General features: G+C 45.9%; 1 protein-coding gene across 1 annotated transcript in view; it reads right to left on the minus strand.

Annotated features, from left to right (window-relative positions):
• The window catches only part of ATP11A (ATPase phospholipid transporting 11A), a 236,011-nt gene extending 234,611 nt beyond the window's left edge, over positions 1 to 1,400 (minus strand). The window contains exon 1 of the mRNA XM_006138951.4: positions 914 to 1,400. Within this exon, the coding sequence (XP_006139013.3) occupies positions 914 to 952 (39 nt within the window). The 5' untranslated portion in view covers positions 953 to 1,400. The remainder of the gene's footprint in view (positions 1 to 913) is intronic.
• Between the last annotated feature and the right edge of the window lie 21,660 nt (positions 1,401 to 23,060).

The following is a 23,060-nucleotide window of genomic DNA, read 5'->3' on the forward strand; positions in this document are numbered from 1 at the left end:
CCTCCCTGCAAATCATGAGACTATCAAACTCATGACTGATCTAAGGTCAGCTTTCAGCAGAAAAGAGAATCGCTGAACGGATTCATTCTGGTTCATTCATTGTAATCAACTTGATAAAAATAACTATGTGGTCTTTGTTGGGGGTTTGTATTTCACTAGGTTTGGAGAAATACAGGATATCAAGTATTTTATTTCAGATGCAAAGGCTCCCAAAAACAGAAGGCAGATTTAGCAAAAAACCAGAGATCCACCTCTCAGTGGATTGCGTCCGGCCGAGCAATATTCATCATATTACACGAAGGCTAGTTTTCACTTACTGAACAGCCCGAAATACTGTGCTATTCAACTACTCACCAGCGAATAACTAGCCCATGAATTGGACAAAACCAAATATTGTATCGACGCAACGCATGGCAAGTAGAGCTAGAACAAGTGTTTACACTTCGCGCTCGCAGGAGGGGCACCTGCTGGTCCAGCCGGGAGACTTCAAACCTCTCCCGTCCCGCAAGCAACTAGCGGCCGGGAGCGGCCCATCGCCGCGCGCTGCAGGAAGCGAGCGGGGCAGAGCCGGGACTCCCAGGAGTAAGCGAGAGGATTGTCCGTAAGCGCCACTGGGCATGGAGCCAGGCGCGCCCGCCACCGCTTGCGCTGCAACCTGCTGCCCCGCCGGCCGAGTTCCCTTCCCGGCAGGAAGCGTATCGGCTGCTCCGAAACGGGGGGACCAAGCGCTCCCGCTCGCCGCCCGGAGGGGGCTGCGCTCCCTGGGAGGGAGGACAGTGACCGGCTCCGCAGCACCCTCCGGCTTGCAGGGGGCGCTTCCCCGGGCCAGCGGGCGTGTCGCGTAGGCGCTTCGCTCCCTCTCCCGCCAGGGAGAAGCGGCCCGCGGGAGTGGCGGCGCAGCCCGGGTACTTACATATCTGTTGATAAGCGTGCGGATGAGGCTGCAATCCATGGTGAGCCGGAGCCGCTCGGCCGGCCGGGCTGCCTAGCTCGCCTCGCTCCCCCTTTCCAGCTCCATGGAGCAGCGGCTGCTCCTCTTCAGCCGCCCGTCGCCGCCCACTCGAGGAAGCAGAGAGCGACTCCCCTGCCCCCGCTCCGCCCGCCGCCTCTTCTGCCCCGGCTAAATCATGCGTGCACCGGGGCACCGGCCACCCATGTGTGCGCTGCTGCCCCACCGGCGCCTCGTCCCCCCCAGCGCAGGTAACTCGGCTCGAGCTGCTGCTGCCGCGGCTGGACACTTTGCAAGGAAGAAAAAGCAAGTGGGGGAGGTCCCTGACTTTGCCCTGGCTCCTCGCTGCTTCCCCACAGTGTTTTATTGAGCGTGCAATTTGCTTTACTCTCTCCAGCGCCCAAGCCCTGCCCAGACCCGCTCGCCTCCCCCTCCCGCTTTGCTCCTTGCCTGCCTGCTAATCAGGCAGTTCGCGTCATGAAGGGCGGGAGAGCATGCGCACTCCGCCTCCCCGCCTCCTCCCCCAAAATAAGCCACCCTTTTCACCCACGCAGCGCGCTGAACTCCGCCCCCTTGGAGTCCTTTGCCCGGTACAGCGAGCAAAACTGCAAGGGGACACGCTCCCGAGCTAGGTTTGTAGGAGCTAGGAGGCTTGGGACGGGAGCGGTTTGAGCCTGCTGCCTTTCCTTTCCTCCCCTCCTCCCGGAGTCTCAACGCAAGGGGAAAACTCCCCACGTTTCAGCTGATGTTTCAACCCTCTTCTCAGTCCCTTCTGCTATAGGTTCAAGGAGCCGCCTCCTGCAAACTGCCCGGCTCTGGAAGCCAGAAGGGTGGGTGTGTGCAGAGACGGTAGGATGTAGCCGTGGAGGGGTGACTTATATTTCGAGGTAACAATACACACGTACATCCGCTTTACAAGCCTTCCCAGATTTTGCCCTGGCTCCCAGTGGGTTGTGAGTGACAATCTCAGGAAGTGCGACTGACCAACATCTGTTCGCAGGAACCTGCAACAGAAAATCCGAAAAGCATCGGGAGCTTCCCGCCAGCGGAAAGAGCTAATCGCACAAGCGGAGCAACGAGAAGGGTGCGAGGTGGTCCTTTTTTCCATCACTTACTCCAGAGCCCTAGCCCCAGCTACCGAGATAGCCTAGTAGGCAGTGGTGGGAGTGACAGTAGCTGTCGCTCTCCCCGGAGGGGGGCGAACTCGGCGCAGCATTGGGACAGCCCTAGAATGCTCTCGCAGGTCCGAGTTGCAGGGGTTCTAGAGGCCAGAGCACTTGCTGCTCTTGGGAGAAACTAGTGATGAGCTCTTCTGCTGTTTTCTTTGCTGTTGAGGGTGGGAAATCCGAAAAAAAGGGATTTTAGATGGAGCAGCTGTTCATTTATTCTCTGTTCAGGATTTCATTTGTAAAATTCCTAGGGGATGAAATCACACACAAATCCCCAACAGTTGCAGATCCAGGTAAACAACATGTTACACACACAATGCTATAAACATGGAATAATATGGATAGGCAACATATTATTTCTTAAATGCTCCTTATTGATAATAGCTTTGGGGCTGGGCAAAAGCCTTCAAATGCTTATACATGGAGTAAATATTAATATGAGTAGTTCCCATGAGTTATATGGATCTCATTATGATTTTCTTAACTTAGAAATTCTAGAAAAATTAGTTCTGGTTTCCAGTCCTGATTCCCCTCAGTTTACTAAAGGACTTGTTGAGTCTCAGAAAATTGTTCTTTGATAGTTTTTACAACTTTATCGAAGGAGTAAGGCTGTGGAGATTTTACTTTAAACAAAAACTTCCCTTCTCCAAAAATCAACTAAGTATTTGTTTTTAAAAACACCTATTTAAAACAAAATATTTTTATACATTCCAATTAAAAATCTCTTCCTGTCTAGAGCCCTGATGATACAACCTGCTTTGCATGACCTAGATCATGGCCTACATTAGTCAACTTTCCCTCTCTTGATTCCTCTGTTGTCAAAATTCACTCATTCTCCAACCGTCGTAAAATCTCACAGGCCAGACAATACTAGAAACTTCTCATGTGTAGGGAGGGGGGGGGGAGGAAGCAGTATATTTTTATCATGTGTATTGAGTTATTCTTTATGCATCTTGAACAACAAAAAGTCACAGGCTCATATTTTCCCCTCTGTGCAGGTCACCTTTAATTTAGCCACATAGTATACAGTCAGCGTTGTTTGTTACTCCTTACACCCACAAAATGTGCAATTTAATACATGCTATGTGCAATGTGGTCAAGCTAATGGTGCTATTCAGACATTAAGGGACATCAAATTTAAAAATAGGATTTATGTACCTTTGTTAGTAATTTATATTAACTTTGTCATACTCAAATTAAAGCCTAATTTCTCTGAGACCGAGAGGTGAAAACTTCACACACAAAGGAAAGAACAGTGTAATGGGTTTTACACTACACCGTACTATAAAGAAGAAAATAGCTGGTGGCCATACTATAGATTTGTTCAGTTGCATGGTGTCATGGATAATTAAAACGTAGTGGGTATTCCTAGCATTTACTGTGCTTTACTAAACATGTTTTAGATGTCTTAGTGCCTAATAAAATGTCTTTATGATTTTTCAAGAACAAAACGTTAGTGAGAAGGTGTTGGATATGTTTCTGATTTTTTTGACATATTTCTTCCTCATCTTCTGACAGTGATACCTTAGCTTCCTATTTATATGCTAGCTTCAGTAGCAGTGAGCATGATAAAACCAATTCAGTTATATTAAGAAGTGAAACTAAAGAAGAGAACTAAAACCCAGGTTATCAGGATGGTTAATTACTCTTTCACCAGCAGCCACAGGAGAACTGCAATCTATTCATTGTGCTATAAATGCTGGTGATAAGGGGTAAGGCTAATCAGCACATGTAGTACCACCCACAGGATACTCATTTTACAGCACCCCCTAGGAGTTCCACGAAGATGTATGAGCACCTTGGCCTTATGTAGCTGTTACGGCTGTCTCTGTCTTTGGCTTCTGGCTCTGTGGTTGGTCTCTGACCCTTAGCTTGAGCACTGATTCCTTTTCTGGCTCTCACCACTAGGCATGACTCCTGGGCTTACCTTCTGCACCAGACTATCTACACCCTGGTTGTGCTATAACCTTCAAGATGTCCTGTATTTCCTAATTTTAATAACAATTCTCTATCAGAACAGATTGATGCTTCATTTAAAGAATGTTTGCAAACAAACAACAGGATTCTAAAAGTAGCAGAGGTAGTCATATGAGCTAATTGTAAATAATATAATTGTTGTACATAGTTGATTTTTCTACCATAACAATTGTGATTTGTACTGTCACATTACCATGCTATTTAATTACATTTGTCTCTATTATTTGTATCAAATAGTTCCTCAGCAAAGTATACAGTACATGGCAACCTCAAAGCAGCCTTTGCTGCATGGAGATCAATGCATTCTGGAAAGTCTCTATAGAAGGACCTGGCTTGCCTACACAGCAAACTGCAATGTATTAAATTAGAAGAGCTCTGTAAGTTTGAAAGCTTGCTTCCCTCACTCACAGAAGTTGGTCCAATAAAAGATATTACTCCACCCACCTTGTGTCTCTATTTAAGAAGACAGACAACTTTCTCCCAGAGTCAGGTTTTGGTGGGGCAAAATGTGAAATCCTGTTAGCTGCTATGGTTACAAACATATGACTTCTTTCCTTTTCATACTGTTTACACACCTGTCTTCCTTTTCATACCTCTTACACAAGTGTATGAACACGTGTTTCTTGCTGGATTAGTAATGGAAGCCACCCTGTAACCAGTATAAAGGGACATATAAACAAGCAGGGAATTAGTAACTGCTGGAATTTACAACTAAAGTGAGTATTTCTTCTCTGTATGGTATGTTTAGGGTGACTAGATGTCCTGTGTTTAAAGGGACAGTCTCCTATTTAAGCCCTCTTGTAGGTGTTCCTACTTAGGGTATGTCTACACTACCCCGCTAGTTCGAACTAGCGGGGTAATGTATGCATACCGAACTTGCTAATGAAGCCCGGGATTTGAATTTCCCGGGCTTCATTAGCATAAAGCCGGCGCCGCCATTTTTAAAAGCCGGCTAGTGCGAACCCCGTGCCGCGCGGCTACACGCGGCACAGGCTAGATAGTTCGAACTACCTAGCTATTCCGAACTATCTGTACACCTAGTTCGGAATAGCTAGCTAGTTTGAACTATCTAGCCCGTGTCGAGTGTAGCCGCGCGGCATGGGGTTCGCACTAGCCGGCTTTTAAAAATGGCGGCACCGGCTTTATGCTAATGAAGCCCGGGAAATTCAAATCCCGGGCTTCATTAGCAAGTTCGGTATGCATACATTACCCCGCTAGTTCGAACTAGCGGGGTAGTGTAGACATACCCTTATTTTTATAAATGGAGAAAATTGGTGCCTATTTTCTGTCTCTCCCCTCCCATCAATATTGGTGGATCCTCCTGTTGTCTGGATTCTTGACTGAAAGCCAGCCAGTCACCCATCCATCAGTGGTGAGACAGTGTGGGGTGGGAGAGAGCACACAGTGGACTGACAATAAGTCCTGTCTCCCGGGTGTGCAAGGTTTCTCAGTTGCCTAGGAACCTTCTCCTGCTGAGACTCTTTGTCGGGGTTCACTGAAACCCCTGCAGTCTGGTTTCTCGGATCCTACAACTACCAGAGCTATCCTTAGTGGGGTGCAGGTCCTGGGACAATTCCTACCCAGGCCCCAGGTGTGGAGTTCAGGGCAATCCTCCTGCCACAGGCCTTGCCCTGCCTCTGCTTCACCCCCACCCTGCCTCCACTGCACCCCTTCTCCTAACTTCTATCCCTCTCCTGCCCCTGCTCTGCCCCCTTTTTGTGAGCAATGCAAACCAGGAGCTGGGGGTTGCCACTTCCCCCGCACTCAATGTGGTGATGGGAGTTGGAGCCACCAGGCAGCCTGCTCTGGTCTATCCTATGGACAGAGCCTAGGACAGCTCAGAGGTTTACTGAGGAGTCTGACTCAGGATGGCAGCAGGGGTTGCCTTTCCTCACTCACTACAGCGATGAGAGCTGGAGTGACCAAACAGCCTCTTCTGCTCCTCCCCGCCCTGCTGCCCTCTCCCAGCCCACTATGCATGGCTGGCTTGTCCACAGTAGTGGTTCCTGCTGCCACAGTGAAGCAGACCATAGTGGGATGGGACAGGGCAGCAGGGCGGGGAGGAGCAGAAGAGGCTGTTTGGTCACTCCAGCTCTCATCGCTGTAGTGAGTGAGGAAAGGCAACCCCTGTTGCCATCCTGAGTCAGACTCCTCAGTAAACCTCTGAGCTGTCCTAGGCTCTGTCCATAGAACAGCTGAGGAGGCTGAAACAGGCCAGAGCATGGGGCCTGTAGCAGCCACTCCAAACCATCCTATGGACGGTTTGGCTCTAATCCCCACCCCCTTTTGGCCAGAAGCAGCTCCCATCCCTTCCCTCCCGCAGTGTGCCAAAAGGGTAGGAACCCTGACAGAAATCTGGGGAGAGCCATGTGATCCTGCATGGTGCTTTGAGAATACACAGAACCAAAAGAGGCAGCTCCATCCTGGGACCCAGGTAGGCAGGCATGGAGAATGAAGATCACTAGGAAGGAAGGGCTCGGTCAGATCTTCCAGTCACTCCTATCCCCATGGAGAGAGGTGTATGGAAATATGTGTTTCACCTCTCCCTGTGCAAACCTTACAGATAAGAAAGTAAATAGACTTCAGCTATGCAATATTTCTTTTTAACAGTCAACGTGATATTAATTTGAACATTTGTAGTGCATAGTTCTGATTGATTGCCACTGAACTCATTTGAATATGAGTAATTTTACCAGGTGTCATACATTCAGAATAGGGAAATATAGTCACCCTCACTACATTGAATTGGTCTTTGCATTCTTGTATTCACTTAGGAGTTGCATTAAGGTTAGCATTTTTTTAAGTCTCCACTTTAGGATCTAGTATGTTGGTCTTGCACTGAGTTTCTTGCTGTTGGATTACAGGCAGTCCCCGACTTACGCGGATCCGACTTATGTCGGATCCGCACTTACGAACGGGGCTTTTCTCGCCCTGGAGCTCACGGGCAGCGGGTCGCCACCCGTGTCCTCCGGGGCGAGAAAAGCTTCTCATGGTCTCCCTGGTCTGCTGGGGGGGGGGTCCAGCAAAGCCGCTGGACCCCCCCAGCAGACCAGGGGGACAGGAGCAAAGCCGCCCAGGTGGCAGGAGTCCCGCTGCCTGGGCGGCTTTGCTCCCGGGCAAATGAGCAAAGCCGCCCAGGCGGCGGCTTTGCTCGGGTGTCCCTGGTTTGCTGAGGGGGTCCAGCGGCTTTGCTGGACCCCCCCAGCAGACCAGGGAGACAGGAGCAAAGCCGCACAGGCGGAATTCCACCGCCTGTGCGGCTTTGCTCGGGGGCAAAGGAGCAAAGCCACACGAGCGGCGGGGTCCCTCCGCCTGTGCGTCTTTGCTCGGGTCTCCCTGGTCTGCTGGGGCGGGAGGGGGCGCAGCAAGTGCACCCCCGCCCCCAGCAAACCAGGCTTTTGTTGCGGGATGCCTCGGGTAGAGCAGCTGGGGTGCTGCCGGGTTGGTCCTGTGAGAACCTACCGGGCAGCACCCCAGCTGTTCTGTCCCAGGCTCCAGATTCAGCAGCTGTTGAAACTGATCAGGCTGATTCCAGGAAGCTGGGGGCAGAGCAACTCTGGGGGCAGCAGCTGAATCTGGAGCCAGTTCCGACTTACATACAAATTCAACTTAAGAACAAACTTATAGTCCCTATCTTGTACGTAACCCAGGGACTGCCTGTACTGTGTAAGTAATCATGCTGTATTGGGGGTTAGGAAAGGAAAGGTTTCCATCTCATTTTAGGGCCTTCAAGGACCTTTTTGCTGTTTTATTTATTTTCACATAATACCTCATTATTGCTCTGACTCCAATCCTGACGTACAGTTGCCTTTGCCTAATTTACCCTTGCTTTGATCAGCATGCCAGACCACCTAGTGTATCATTGCATCACATCTACTTCACATAGCAACATGATGAAAAAGAAGTCGATACATTCATGGAGGTTAGGTCCACCAATACTTATTAGCCAGGATGGGTAGGAATGGTGTGCCTAGCCTCTGTCAGGGGCTGGAAATGGATGACAGGAGAGGGATCACTTGATGATTACCTGTATCTGTTCACTCCCCCTGGGGCGTCTGGCATTGGTCACTGTCAGAAGACAGTACACTGAGCTAGATGGATCTTTAGTCTGACCCAGTATGGCCGTTCTTATGTTCTTATCTGTATGGCTTGCAAACTCTGTCTTGCTGCCTGTATGGTAGTGATTGGGGAGGGGGCGCTATTATAAATAAAGCAACCAATTTATCCTATGGGTCAGGTAGCTGAAAGTCACATGTTATGTGACAATAACTGGATGGACTGGAACTATTTAGTGCAACTAATATGCACCATGAGATACTTGTTACATCAGGAATTTACTTTTAATAATTTTCTAGTTACAGAAATGTGCATCTGCTTCCAAAGCAGCAAAGTAAATACAATTCTTTTTTGTCATCTTTAATTGTACCTCTCTTTTGCTTCGGTGTTCAAAAGACCACTTTTTAGTGGCTTGTTCTTTCCTACCAGATAAAATGCTTAAATTAGTAGTGTCAGCATTTTTTAATCCAAGAATGCTGTGGGTTCATGTTTCTGAACAATATCTGCATTTTTTTCCTGACTTGGTCATCAATCTTTTTACAGCCATTTACTTAGGAAGCATGAGTGATTTTATAGATCGATACCATAAAGTAAATATGTTCATTTTTGTAATGGTTAGTGTTATATCATTTTTTGTTCAGAGGAAAAAATATGCAATAATACAGTCATAAAGTTTCCCTATTTAGAAAGGTTAATGCAAATTACTTTGCAGAGGAGAAAAAACACAAATAATGTTTACCAGCAATTTGCATGCAAGTGTTTCTCTCTTTGGTGGAAAGAAAGAACTACCCAAAATAGTCTGAGAAATGGCTAGAGGCTGCCCTACCCTCATTTGACAAAGGACAATATCCCAAAGATGTTTTATTTTTTTAACTAGCTGGCTACACTTTCATTTACTGAAGGTTCCAGATAGGGATTAAATAGTATCTGTTAGTCACTTAATCGACTATAAGCAAAAGCTTATTGGTTAATGCTATAGACTACATGCATTCTCTCTTTCCTCTGCCCCCGCCAGTAAATGTTTTAGTAGGTTTGCACCATGTTCGGGACCTACCCCTTGTAACAAATCTGGGACAGCAACATGGCCTCCTCTGACGCAGAAGATGAAGGGCCCTCTAAGACCCCTTGGAGAGCGGGTCCAGCATCACCTAGCCCACAGGAAGCTGGAGGGCGGGACTAGGAGTATAAGAGCTGATAGCTCAGTCACAGCCTGGGAACTGAACAGACCAGATGCTTGGTCCCAGCTCCTGCAGCAAAGGGTTCAGCTGTGCTGTACCTGATGGGAGGACTGGGTTGGACTGCCAGGACTCCTGCCAGGTCCCGAGGCTTGGGCTGGGCACTGTGACAGCCTGAAGACATGCTGTGACCTCTGGGACCCCCGCCAGGCCCCGATGACTAGACTGGTCCACCTGGGCCCCTGCCTGAGCTAGAACCAATGGTCTCCCTGTCAACACCTCTGTTCCTAGCTGACCTTGAGGAGCAGTGCCTGAACCTAGTAAGCTACCAGGGTGAACTGGGAAGCAGCCCAGGGTCAGCCATCTGAGGAGATGGAGGTCGGATGGGCAGCGCATTGTGGCTTGGATCCCCACAGACCTAGTTGGTGTGTTACAGCCCGATCCCTGCTGACCCATTGGCTGCCACTGTCATGGCTCTGGGCTGCGACACAGTGAAGTGGGTGGGCCTGTGTCCCCCCTGGCACCCCTTCCCTTGGGTGGCAGGTTCCCCCTGTGAGGCAAAACCCCTGCGCTTGTCGGCTCTCCGCCAGTGAGAAGACCTGACTCCTGCCCAGCCGGGACCTGGCTGAAGCTTTAAACTGTTGAACCACTTTTGGTAGACATTTGTCTGTCCGCCCTGCCCTGACCCAGGGCTGGGCCTTATAAACTGTTAGCCCAGACTGCGCCCCAAGCTGAGCCTTATACACTGTCGCTCGGCCTACAGTTAGGCCAAGGTATGCCGAGCAAACTTGTCGGCAGCTGCGGCACTGCAATTGCTCTGTAGCGAGATACTTTCGAGAGTCAGCATGGCCTCCCTGTAAAGGCCACCCTTTACACTGCTGTTGTGGCTCTGCATTTAAAGTGTATTAGGAGAAAGGAAGGCAGGCAGCCTGGCTCCATTGTGGCTTGTGCAGGGTCCGGGAGCTCCTTCCCCAGACAAGGGCTGCTGCCATCCCGCACTGCTGCCTCTATATTAGAGGCAGCGGCTCAGAGTGGCAGAGGGCTCCTCAGGAGTGGGACTGGAGCACACTAGCTGCCAGCTTCACCCCCAGGGACTATGGAATAGTTAAACAACCAATAAGAATTCATGAGGATACTTGACTATTCAGTTAACTGATATTTAACATCCCTAGTTCCAGATGCAGTGTGAGTGTACCTTATGGATATAGAGGCTTATTCCATAGAGGCTTTCCAAATCTGTCATGTGGAATTAAACCATATTTGTCCTGCTGTGTCCGGGACTCTACTGTTCATGGTAGAGAAAAGAGGATTTGACCCTTTAGTATTCAGATACTTAGACTACAGTATACTCAGGGATGGCTGTCTTACTGGGAATTGTTCCAGGAAACTGATGCTTAATGATACTTGAGCTCTAATAATTAGTAACAGCCTCTGTGTGATGGGGATGTATTTGGGCAGTAGTTTAAGTAATGTTAAATACTGTGATTAAGTGCCACCAGCAACGCTCACCACTTTAGAAGCTACAAATAGACATGTATACTAATGTACTCCTGCAGCAGCCACTTGGTGTTGGCCTAATTAAAGACGAGTATGATTGGTGCTGTTGTGCCCCCTCCATATCGTATTGATTCAGTTCAACTGCCTAATGCTGGGGTGGAAAATGGGAGTATGTCCAAAGCACTGGAGTAGAGCTTAACCCTTGGACTGGGTATAATGCTTTAAGACCTTTAGATGAAAGGGACTTTAAACACTAATTACCCTAATTCTTGGCTCTGCCTCTGTCTCATCTGCTTCTTGAAATTGCTGATTATTGGACTCGAACAAGATAAAAACCTCAATTTTTAAATTATGCTATTACAGAAGAGGGATTACAGGCTACATCCTAAATAGGAATGACTGCAACAATAGTATACGGTTCATTGAGTCACCGTAACAACTTAAAATCAGTTTAAATAAATAATCTTTTGAAATGTGGGGGACTGCTTTGACAAAATATGGAACAGCAACCTTAGGCTCAGTGGATGTTTTCAAACCTAGTCACTATCAGAACAATAATTTGAATGGGTATTTATTTATATCCATACTAAACATAAAAAATTGGCATACTTGAAGCCAAGAATGGTAAATTAAGGGTCATTCTTTACCACGCATCTGCAAAATACTGTAACTCTAAATTATAATATTCCAACAAGTAGCTCTGAGAGGAGAGTGTTTGCTCACTCCACCTCTCCCTGAAAAGAGAAGTGGTTCAGGTCCCTAACACAGATTGGCAAAGAGGCAAATCTGGCACCATGTTACGTGAATGATGAAAGTTCCCATGCTTTAAACTCATGGGCTACGTCTACACTGCAGGCTTCTTGCGCAAGAACTGTTTTGCAGAGGAGTGCTTGTGCAAAAGTTCTTGTGGAAGAGAGCGTCCACACTTCCATGTGCTTTTGAGCAAGAGTGTCCACGGTAGTGTGGACGCTTCCTTGAGCAAGAAAGTTCTGATGGTCATTTTAGCTATAGGGGTTTCTTGCGCAAGAAATCCATGTTGCCTGTCCACACTACCTTCTTGCGCAAGAGCTCTTGTGCAAAAAGGCTTATTCCTTGTGGGGAGAGGAATAACTCTTCCACAAGAAGCCCTCTTTTCTGCGGCTGTACTATAAATTTACTTGCACAAGAACGTGCGTGCAGTATAGATGCTCTGCAAGTTTTTGCACAAGAACAGTTGTTCTTGCGCAAAAAGCCGACAGTGTAGACGTAGCCATGAAGTAGGAATTCTTTCTTTAAAACTAATGGCCCATAAGCTGCATTTCTGTCTTCAATTACAATTGTGCAAGTCCCATTAACATCAGTGAAATTACTTGGGTGTAACTGAAATTACTTTCCCTTCCATCCTCTTAAAAACATCTGACTGTATATTCACTTACTAATGAAAATATAATGGTTTTGTGGATTTTCATGAGGATCTGCTCTCAGACATAAAGTGATCCCTTGAGCTAGCCTGAAGCCACTACTCTATGAAGTAAGGCACTGATCAACAGGTAGCTAGCTATCCTCTCTGCCTCACCTGCTCCACACCCAGGTTAGAGAAAAGAGCTAAAGTGAAAAATAGGACCTCATTATTTTGCAATACAGGCAGTCCCCGACTTACGCGGATCCGACTTACGTCGGATCCGCACTTACGAACGGAGCTTTCTCGCCCCGGAAGTCGGGGCGAGAAAGCCCCATTCGTAAGCTGCTCCGGTGCCCCTGGTCTGCTGGAGACCGTCTCCAGCAGACCAGGGGCACCGGGCGGGTTCCCGCGCTTCTGAGGCTTTGCCAGGGCAAAGCCTCAGAAGCGCGGGAACCGCTGCTGCTGCCACTTGGGTGCCGGTGCCTGTGGTCTGCTGGGGACGGTCCCCAGCAGACCACAGGCACCCGGACTGAAGCCGCAGCCGCGGGGGGGTCCCGCGCCTCTGAGGCTTTGCCAGCGCAAAGCCTCAGAGGCGCGGGGAACCGCCGCTGCTGCCGCTTCAGTCAAAGCGCAGGAACCCGCCCGCTGCTGCCGCTTGGGTCCCGGTGCCTGTGGTCTGCTGGGGACGGTCCCCAGCAGACCACAGGCACCCTGACTGAAGCCGCAGCCGCGGGGGGTCCCGCGCCTCAGAGGCTTTGCCAGAGCAAAGCCTCAAAGGCGCGGCACCCCGCTGCCGCTGCGGCTCTGCTCCCCGTGTCCCTGGTCTGCTGGGGGGAGGGAGCGCAGCTAGTGTGCTCCCCCCCCCCCAGCAGACCAGGCTTTTGTTTTGGACTCTGGGGCAGAGCAGCTGGGGCGCTGCCGATTGGTCCTGCAGCGCCCGTGGGCACTACTGGACCAACCCGGCAGCACCCCAGCTGCTCTGCCCCAGGTCCTGATTCAGCCGCTGCTGGTCAGTTTCAGCAGCGGCTGAATCAGGACGTCTGGGACAGAGCAGATGGGGTGCTGCTGGGTTGGTCCAGTAGCACCCCAGCTGCTCTGCCCCAGGCGTCCCCAAGTCAGCTTCTGCTGAAACTGACCAGCGCTGACCACAGAAAATGCTGCTCTTGCCTCAGGCACAGAAAAAATGTGTGTTGCTGATTGGTCTGCTTGGTGATTTGATTTCACAAAGGCTCATGGCTCTTTTGCTAAGGAGGATCCAAATGTCCCAACAGACAAGAAGGCAAATATTTTACTCCTCCCACAGGTTCCTTCCCAAAAACACAACAAGAAGAGATAACAGAACAACCAACCCTCCCAGTTTCTGCTACCTCACATATCCATAGGTAACACAGCCCTGATTTCCAACTTTTAAGAACTCTAACCTCCCAAAGACTCCTGTGAGCCGAGTCTTTGGCTTATTTTTCTCCACTCCCCACCCTTCTATTATCAATGCAAAATGTGGAGACTTTGTGAAACCTTTGCAACAGTATAAAACAAATGGGAAATATGTTAAAGGATCTCCATTGCATTAAAATGAACATGATACTGCATTAATTTTTGTAGTTAATTTTAATATATAATTCAACATATATAATTCTGATTACTTTTTCATTTATTTCCTGCTATTACATTGGATTCTATGGCAAACTGTATGTGAAAAAATAAAATCAGGACTTTTGCTGCAGAATTTATGGTCATTATCCAATGATATACATGTGGGTGAGTACCAGGATGCTCATTTCCCCCTATGGAGCACCCACAGAATTGGCACCTGTGATCCCTATAGTAATCCATCTCCTTGAGAGGCCGTAGCTAGGATGGTGGAAGAGTTCTTCCTTTGACCTAGTGCTGTCTACACCAGGGCTTGGGTTGGCTTATCTATGTTTCTCAGGGGTGTATGGATTTTTCCTTCCCCTGAATGATGCAGTTAGGTTGTCCTAAATTTTAGGTGTAGACCAGGATTAAGTTAGTCAGAGGTGTGATTTGCTTTTGACATGGCTGTGCCAGGAAAAGACCCTAGTATAGTTGCAGTTATACTGGCGAAACTTCATTTTAGCTGAGATAGCATAGTTCACTTGAGGTGGGGGTTGGAGTAAGCTATGCCTGCAAAAGCCCCATTTTTCCAGTGTAAGCTATGTTCACGTTAGGAGGGCTTTGCCAGGATAGAATACTGGTGTAGCTATTCCATCAAAGCTCTTCTGGTGTAAACCTGGTCTTAAACAGTACGTTCTTTAGGGCAATTGTTGTTTTATTCTTTGTACAGTACCTTTTATAAAGGGGACTCCTAGATTCTCCTGTTGTACAAATAATTAATAATGGGTCGTGTGTTACTAATAACTGTGAACCTACACTATTTTTAATCTGGTGTAAATCCTACTTGGAGGGTTCTTCAGAATTAAGTATTTGTTTGAGGCAGAACCTGGCACTAACCGGAGAAGAGCAACTTCAGCCGGATCAGTTTGCCAAATTTGCATATTACTAATCATTCCCTCCAAACAGGTGAAGAAAGGCCTTTGTCTGACCCAGTTTTAAGACTGAGTGCGCAAAAAAAAAAAAAAAAAAAAAAAAGAGAGAGAGAGAGAGAGAGGGAGAGGAGAGGAAAAGTAAGGGAAAACCAGACAGCACAGAATTGGTTGGATTCATACAGCAGCTCCCTCGCAACCACAAGCTCAAGTAAAGAGCAATTCTGAAACATTGTTTTAGTCCTATAAATTAAAATGGACTGTAAACAAATATACCTCCTTTGTAGAGGAAAAAAGGTAGAGTTGTTTTCTGATAAATTGTTAATCTAAGATCCGAGAAGTTTCCCTACTGAGCAGCATTAGGCTGCATGGAATCTGAGTTCTTAGAAACTTCAGGAGAATTGCAAAATTGTATTTAAAAAAAAAAAAAAAACTTTACTGGAAAGAAAAGTGGAAATCCTAAAGAACAAAACTAGCATTTAAAATGTCTGTTCTCAGAATTCTAGAAGATATTGATTGAATCCTAAATCATCAAGATAAGCCCAAACTCCCACACATTGGACAACAAATACCATATTTTAGAGAGGAGATCCTGTGATGGAGTATACAAATCCCTACACTGGGCAACAAACGTTAAGGAGATCAACTAGCTGCACCCTATCACCCCTGCAACATATGCACAGACTGGAGGAGGAACTAAAAGGCAGCAGAAAAGGTCACTTGGGGGCAGACCAGGAAAGGGAAAGGATTTGTGCCTTGCAGATCATGAGAGAGGCTGAGGGAAGGCAGGATCTTCTCTTCAGCAACAATGTGAAGACTCCTCCCTGAGGAAAAGGAGGACCTGCTTCTGTTACACCTGGAGAGGGAAGCATTTTCCCTCTCTCACCTACTAACCCAGGTGTTTTTTTTTTCTCTGTTTTGTTTATGGACTCCCCTGGAAGGAGAGGGACTTGAGCCAAGACTTCAGGAGACAGCCGCTGCACTATGAATGAGAGCTCTGAGCTATCACACCATTCCTGGCCAAGAAAAAATGTCTAGTGGAAAGCCCTTCACAACCTCCTGTGGTAGACGATAGCAGGGTGGCAAGGCTGGCCTCCCTGGGCTATTTCTTAAGATGCTCATGGATGTCAGTACCTTGTGTTGCCTTCACAGAGCTCTGGGCTGCAGCCTGGTAGGGTTGGAGGGTCCCAGCTTCTCCGTCCCTGCATGTTGATAGGCCTCAGCTCTGACCACTAGGAATGCTCCCCATGAGTGAAGACCACCTCACAGCCACATGTTAAAACCAAAAAGGCTAATAACAAAGTTATGGCTGTATTGTTACTTTGACTGCAATACAGACAGGAAGCAAAGGTTGACAATAGCTAAACAAATTTAATCATTCATCAAGGCCATATTGTTTGTTTCCCTGACCTCAGTCCTCCTCTCTCACAGGCACATTAGAAAGAGTGCCTCGTAAGTGGGCATCTGAAAAAGCGGAAGTAGAAACAGCTATATGATTCCCAGCAAAGTTTCAGCAGCTCAATGACGAAAAAGTCTAATACCTCTGGGACACTAATTTAGCTAAGAGCCTTGCTGGAAAGAAGTCTTACAGCCAATCAGTCTACCTCCCGTAAGTTCTAAGAAGAATAAGACTAAAATACTTAATTGTTGCTCTACTGTAACAGGTGGACTTTAGTTTGTCAGTCTATAGCTGGTAAAATTAAATTACACAGAAATTGCAGATCCTGCTGTTCTAAGACAATGAGTTTGATTCAGTCTACCCCTTTTAGCCCAACACAAATCACATGCAAATCAGGATCTAATCATTTTACTCCTTTAATCTTGCATGCATGTAGATGAGCATAAAGATGGAAATAACTAAAAAATAACTCCAAGACACAGCTTGAGGAGGGAAGATGGGAGAATGTTGTTACAAGACAGAGGAAATAAAAGTGATTGTACAGAATCCAGAGTGATTGTACAGAGATGATCATCTCTCCCCCACTCTAGATGACAAAACATTACTTTGGTGAGATGCTGATATAAACCTCATTGGCATGCCTGATGTGATAACTGATAACTCAGACAGTCACTGACTATAAAGAACATAAGAATGACCATACAGGGTCAGACAAATGGTCCATCTAGCCCAGTATCCTGTCTGCCGACAGTGGCCAATGCCACGTGTCCCAGAGAACAGAACAAGTAATCATCAAGTGATCCCTCCCCTGTCACCCAATCCCATCTTCTGGAAAATAGAGGCTATGGACACCATCCCTGCTCATCCTAGCTAATAGCCATTGATGAACCTATCCTCCAGGAACGTATCTAGTTCTTTTTAGAACACTATTACAGTCTTGATCTTCACAACATCCTCTGGTAAGGAGTGGAATTTCCACAAGTTGACTGTGCACTGTGTGAAGAAATACTTCCTTTTTTTTTTTTTTTTTTTTTTTTGTTTAAAACCTGCTGCCTATTAATTTTATCCAGTGAGTCGTAGTTCTATATAATTAGAATCAGTAAATAAATAATACTTCCTTATTTACTTTCTCAACACGTCACAATTTTATAGATGTTTGTCATATTCCCCTAATTACTTGTCTCTTTTCCAAGCTGAAAAGTCCATCTTATTAAGCTGTACTCATATGGAAGCTATTCCATATCCCTAATAATTTTGCTGCTCTTTTCTGAACCTTTTCCAGTTCCGATATATCTTTTTTTTTTAAGATGGGGTGAATACCTGCACACAGTACTCAAGATGTGGGTGTAGCATAGAAATAGAGAGGCAATCTGATATTTTCTGTCTTATTATCTATTCCTTTCTTAATGATTCCCAACATTCTGTTAGTATTTTGGACTGCTGCTGCACACTGAGTGGATGTTTTCAGAGAACTATCCATAATGATTCCAAGATCTCTTGAGCTGTTACCACTCAGAGTAAAGTGGTGCAGCTGCATCAGTTTAGCGGTGACGCTGTAGTGAAAACACAGCCTTAGACTTCTGCTTAGGAATGTTATGTAGACTTTTTTAGAGTTGAAATAATTTTCAACCTCTAAAATAGGGTGGAAAAGGCAGAGAGTCTTTCACTTGAGATTCACAGCTCAAAGGGTACGGATTAAGAAGTCCTCTTGGATATTTCTTCACTTCAGTTAGTTAAGATGATAAGCACCTGAGTTAGCCTAGTCTAGGTTGAGCAGCCATAGTGCAAAATCCTACTCATGTTACTTTGTTCTCACTACAGATTGAATCTCTCTAATCAGAACCTTACTGGTGCTGAAAAGAGAATTTGCCAGTCCTTGGGAGGTCAATATATCTAGCAGCATTACCAATGCATGCACTACTTACTGGACTCTTAGAAAACATTTAGGGGTAAATTAGAGCTAAATAACAGCACAGAACACTGAGAGCCAGGACTGGTGGTTGTAAACAGACTTCATGGGACCATGGGAAAATTGACCACACCCATAAGTGGACATCCTGCTAACTAAAGTCATGCTGGAATACAGATGTTTCTGGACTAGAAAGTACTGGGCTAGAGAGGCTTAACTTGTAGTATTGTACTCCCCCGTGTGGACTCAACACTTCCGGGGGAGCACATTCCTTACTTTTCATATTGCAGTAAGTTGGCCTGCTATAATTCACTGGGAAAGAATCAGAAGAGAACTTGTCTATCCTGGGCACAGAGGGAGAATTGTGGGAAGGCACTGGACAACTACCGAGGCATGTAAGGGATTTAGTCTGTATCCTCAGTGTGAAGTGGGTCAGCTATCTGCCAAGGTGTAAGGGGCACCCAAGCTTCCGCATAGCTCTTGATGGGCCAGTTAGCCAGGGTTGAAAGCAACATCTGATTTGGGTGAGGAGTTTTCATGTGTGGATGCAAGTGGAATTAGGTGCTACACACAAGTTAACTCTGCAGCAAAAACATACCCAGAGTATGTTGCTTACAGGGCTGCAGTCTGAAGGACTTTGAGACAATGCGTAATGAGTACTGGTGAGAAATGAGTTACACAATCGACACATTCAAGAAATATTTCAGATTTGAATTCCCCCTACTTAGCAGAATCTCTTGGCTCTGAGACTGCTCCGTTAGTACTGCTGGAGGAAATTCCTGAAAACTATCCTAGCAAAGTATGGAATATGAAAAAGCCACTACACTGTCAGCTTGATTTTGCACTTTAAATGGAAAAAATGACAAAAATGTTGTACTGTACAGCAAATATCACACATGTCTTTCAGCTGTTTAATTGGAGCAGCATTAGAATACAAGGCAGCAAAAGACCTCTTAAAGTACCTCCAAAGGTACTTATAGTGCTTGTATTACCTTTATCTCAGCACTACACAATCTCTAATGTATTCTCTCAACCTTCCGTGCGAGTGCTATTGTCTACATTTTTTCAAGTGAAGCACAGAGTGACTAAATGATTTGGCCAAGGTCAGTCAGAAGGTCGCTGGTGAAGCAGATAATTGAGAGCACATCTTCCAAGTTCCAGGCTAATGCTTTAACCATTGGATCATCCACATTGCATTATTTTATAAATAGGATTTATTTCCCAGAAAATAAAACTTTGATTCAGTAATGTGAGAATTTTAAATAAGACTTGAAAGCGCTCCCGACTCCTCCCTCCATTTTAAAAAAAATGTTGAGCATGACATGATGTTCAGTGTTCATGGGCCTTTCCAAATTTAGACTAAGATTTTCCAAAGTGACTAGTTATTTTAGATGCCTCCATTTTGTGAGTCTCCAACTTGAGCCACTGTAACTGAAACTGATTTTCAGTAAGTAGTTAGTGCTAACGTCTGCACATTAGGCTGTTGTAAGGGATGATAAATTGGGGATCCCAAAACCAAGACACTCAAAATCACTTGACACTTTTGAAAATCTTGTCCAAAACTTCTAATTTTAATAGGTCTGTATAAGTTTGCAAGTCATTCCTTAGTTGCATAACTTAAAATTCTTATTGTGCTGTACTTTTGTTCAGTGGATATAATTCTAGGTCCCAATATAGTTCAGCATGTACCTAATATTATATAGTAAGATAGTTCAGCATGTACCATACATAAGTAGTTCTTCATTAAGATTACTTACGTCAGTGGTTCTCAAATTTAAGCAATCCAATTACCTTAATTTTGATTTTAAATTTTTTACAGATTCTGAAGACCCATCCTCTTCCTGCCCTTGCTCTGCCATGTCACACCCTTTTTCTAGGGCTCTCCATCTGTCAATCTCTGTCCCACATCCTCATTCACTAGGCTGTAGTAGGGAGTTGAGATGCAGGGGAAGTGAAAGCTCCAGCTGGGGGTGTGGGCTCTGTGGTGGGGCCAGGGATGAGAGTCTGGTGTGCAGTTGGAGGCTCCAGACTGGGGCAGACAGTTGAGGAGGTAGAGGTGAGACCTCTAGCTGGAGATGTGAGCTCTGGGATAGAGACAGAGATGAGGGATGTCACATGACACAGGAAAGGGCTTCAGGCTGGGGGAACAGTTGCGGTATGGGAGAGCGAGGGCTCCGGTTGGAGGTGTGGGCTCTAGGGATAAGGGATTTGGGATGTTGGAGGGAGCTCTAGGATGGGGTGTGGGACAAAGGCATGGGAGGGATAGCTCAGTCGTTTGAGTATTAGCCCGCTAAATGCAGGGTTGTGAGCTCAATCCTTGTTGAGACCATTTAGGAATTTGGGGCAAAAATTTGTTGGGGATGGTACTTGCTCCTTCTGTGAAGACGGGGGACTGGATGTGATGACCTTTCAAGGTCCCTTTCAGTTCTAGGAGATAGGCAATCTCCATTAATTTAATTTAAAGGCGCGTGGAGTATGAGAAGGAGTTCCTGGTTATTTCATCACATGACAAACTATTTAATTAAAGATTTATTCCTGGAGATACCAGGAGAAGCTTGGAGGGTTAGCAAGCCTACTTGTAAAGTCTTTCTGATAACTTCCAAAAGATTGAAATATAGACTACAGTCCTTCCAATGTGCTCCTTTTAGTTGTAAATCCACAATCCAGAGAATCAGAGCAGGAAAGAGGCAAAATGAAACCATTCCTTGCCATTTGCATGGAAATTAGCTGTTTCAAAAAAAGCTTACAGCCCAGTTTGTGGAAAGTTACTGATACAAGATGGAGTCCAGGATCAAATGAGCATATCACATGTCATTACATGGTTTGATGACTCATAGAGAGTAGCCAGTGTCCCCCTGGAGGCTGAGGCATATGCAGCAAGCCATATGAATGCAGAATGAGATTCTTCTGAGGTCCACTATTAGGGTATGTCTAAACTACATTCCTCTTTCGAAAGAGGGATGTAAATTAGACATCGAAATTGCAAATGAAGCTGGGATTTGAATTTCCCATGCTTCATTTGCAAAGTCATGTCATGGCATTTTTTTTAAAAATGCTATTTCAAAAGTGAATCCATGGTCTAGACGCAGTTCTTTCAAAAAGAAAAGCCTTTTTCGAAAGATCCTGTAAACCTCATTTTTTGAGGAGTACAGGATCTTTCGAAAAAGGCTTTTCTTTTTGAAAGAACCATGTCTAGACTGCAGTTTCACTTTCGAAATAGTGTTTTTCGGAAAAACCCCACCATGTTGCAATTATGCAACTAAAACGCAGGAAATTCAACTCCCAGCTTCATTTGCAATTTTGATATGTCTAATTTACATCCCTCTTTCAAGAGAGGGATGTAGTCTAGACATAGCCTTAGAGTGAAATGTTGTTAATGGGTCATCAAGCTTGCGTAGTTCATTCATAATGGCTGGCTGGAATGTATATGTAAACTGCCATATGATGTTACCCTTATAACAAATACATTTGAGATACAGATACAGAGAGCCAATATTTATATTTTAGATACCATAATTATACAGCTTTAAACAGGATAATCTTATTTAGCAAATAATGACTTTTCTATTGACACCTTCCATAACATAATTTGTACAAGATTTATTGCAATTGCCTAATAGTGGCAATATTGTAAGAACAAAGAACGGCCATACCAATGGTCTCTGTAGATCATTAGCGTGTCTTCTGACTGTGGCCAATGCCAGGTGCTTCAGAAAGAATGAACAGAACAGGTAACCATCAATTCACTCCATTCCTTGTCACCCAATATGTGATCAATGACATAAATGGTCATATCTCAGTTATACAGCATTACACTGGGCTAGTGTGAGAAAGAGGGAAGATGATACTGTCTGCCATAGTTCAGGGCAACTACACTTGGTTTTTCCTTAGTGGTTCAAAAAGGGTACTCTCAGGCTTTTGGTGTCCTAGCTTTTGTCTTTCTAGGGTGGAGATCTGTGCCTTTTTCTTTCTTGACCAGGGTATTTCTGGGCTTAACATTTCCCTGCCTTTACTGTATAATTCCCAGCACAAGAACATCTGCCTGAACAGGTGTAGTTGCTTTCTCTTCAGAGACTAATAACAGAGTAACTGCAAACAAGTTATAGGTTACCATGCAGCACTTCCAAGGTCATAAGTATGAGAGAGAAAACATTAAAAACAGCAAAAGAACCTACACGCATGTGAATAACCTTATCCAGAGATTATACCAACATGGGCTCCAGCAGGCGAGTCCCCAAGCCCCTCCCCCTTCTCTAAAGGGCCCTCTTGTGCTCACAAGTTTGTAACAACCTTAGCTGAGAACTAACACTCACTCTTATGGCGTGTAAGTAGACTTAGTCCTTCCTGTCCTTCCCTAAGGATTGGGGCTCACAAGTAGAAGTCCTGTCTACTTGCTGGATCAGGAAGGAAGCCCTGCACTAATTTAAAAGTAGGCTATTTATCCCCAAATCCTTCTTTTATCTGTTGGCCCCTAGAGAATCTAGTTTGAACTAGTATATGCAGACCTCTCCAAGCAGTGGTGTTTCTCTGGAGATGTTGCATCCTGAGGGAATTTGCCTAATCACTGTCTGCTATTCTCCTGTTTACCCTTCCGATGGCAATGCAAACAACCATGTAAAAACACATAGGCAATTGTGGTTTTAATACAGTGAATTCCAAAGATATTAAACTCAGTTCAATAAGTTTTTAACCCAGTTCTGGAAGGTTTGTCACAGCTTCTCCAACAAATGACAATGGTGAACTGGGAGGATGAGCTGGAAGACATACACTGGTGTGCATACGTGATGGATTCTGAGAGCTAGCACTCCATTTTGGGAAGCCTATCTAATGTAGGGTTGATGTGTGAAAGAAAACTTCGTGTTTGTGCAGGGCCATCCTTATGAATTCTGGTACCCTATACAACCTGAGCACCTGCACTCCCAACCCCCACAGTGAGGGAGCAGGGGCTGTGGGGAGCAGGAACAAAGCAGGGAGGCTGGTGTGGGAGCAAGCAGAGGGGAAGAGCTGTTAGCCAGGAGGCAGAGCAGATGGTGAGGCACTGGGGCAG

The sequence above is a fragment of the Pelodiscus sinensis genome, chromosome 1, assembly GCF_052426305.1.
Source record: "Pelodiscus sinensis isolate ZL-2025 chromosome 1, ASM5242630v1, whole genome shotgun sequence".
NCBI lineage: Eukaryota > Metazoa > Chordata > Testudines > Trionychidae > Pelodiscus > Pelodiscus sinensis.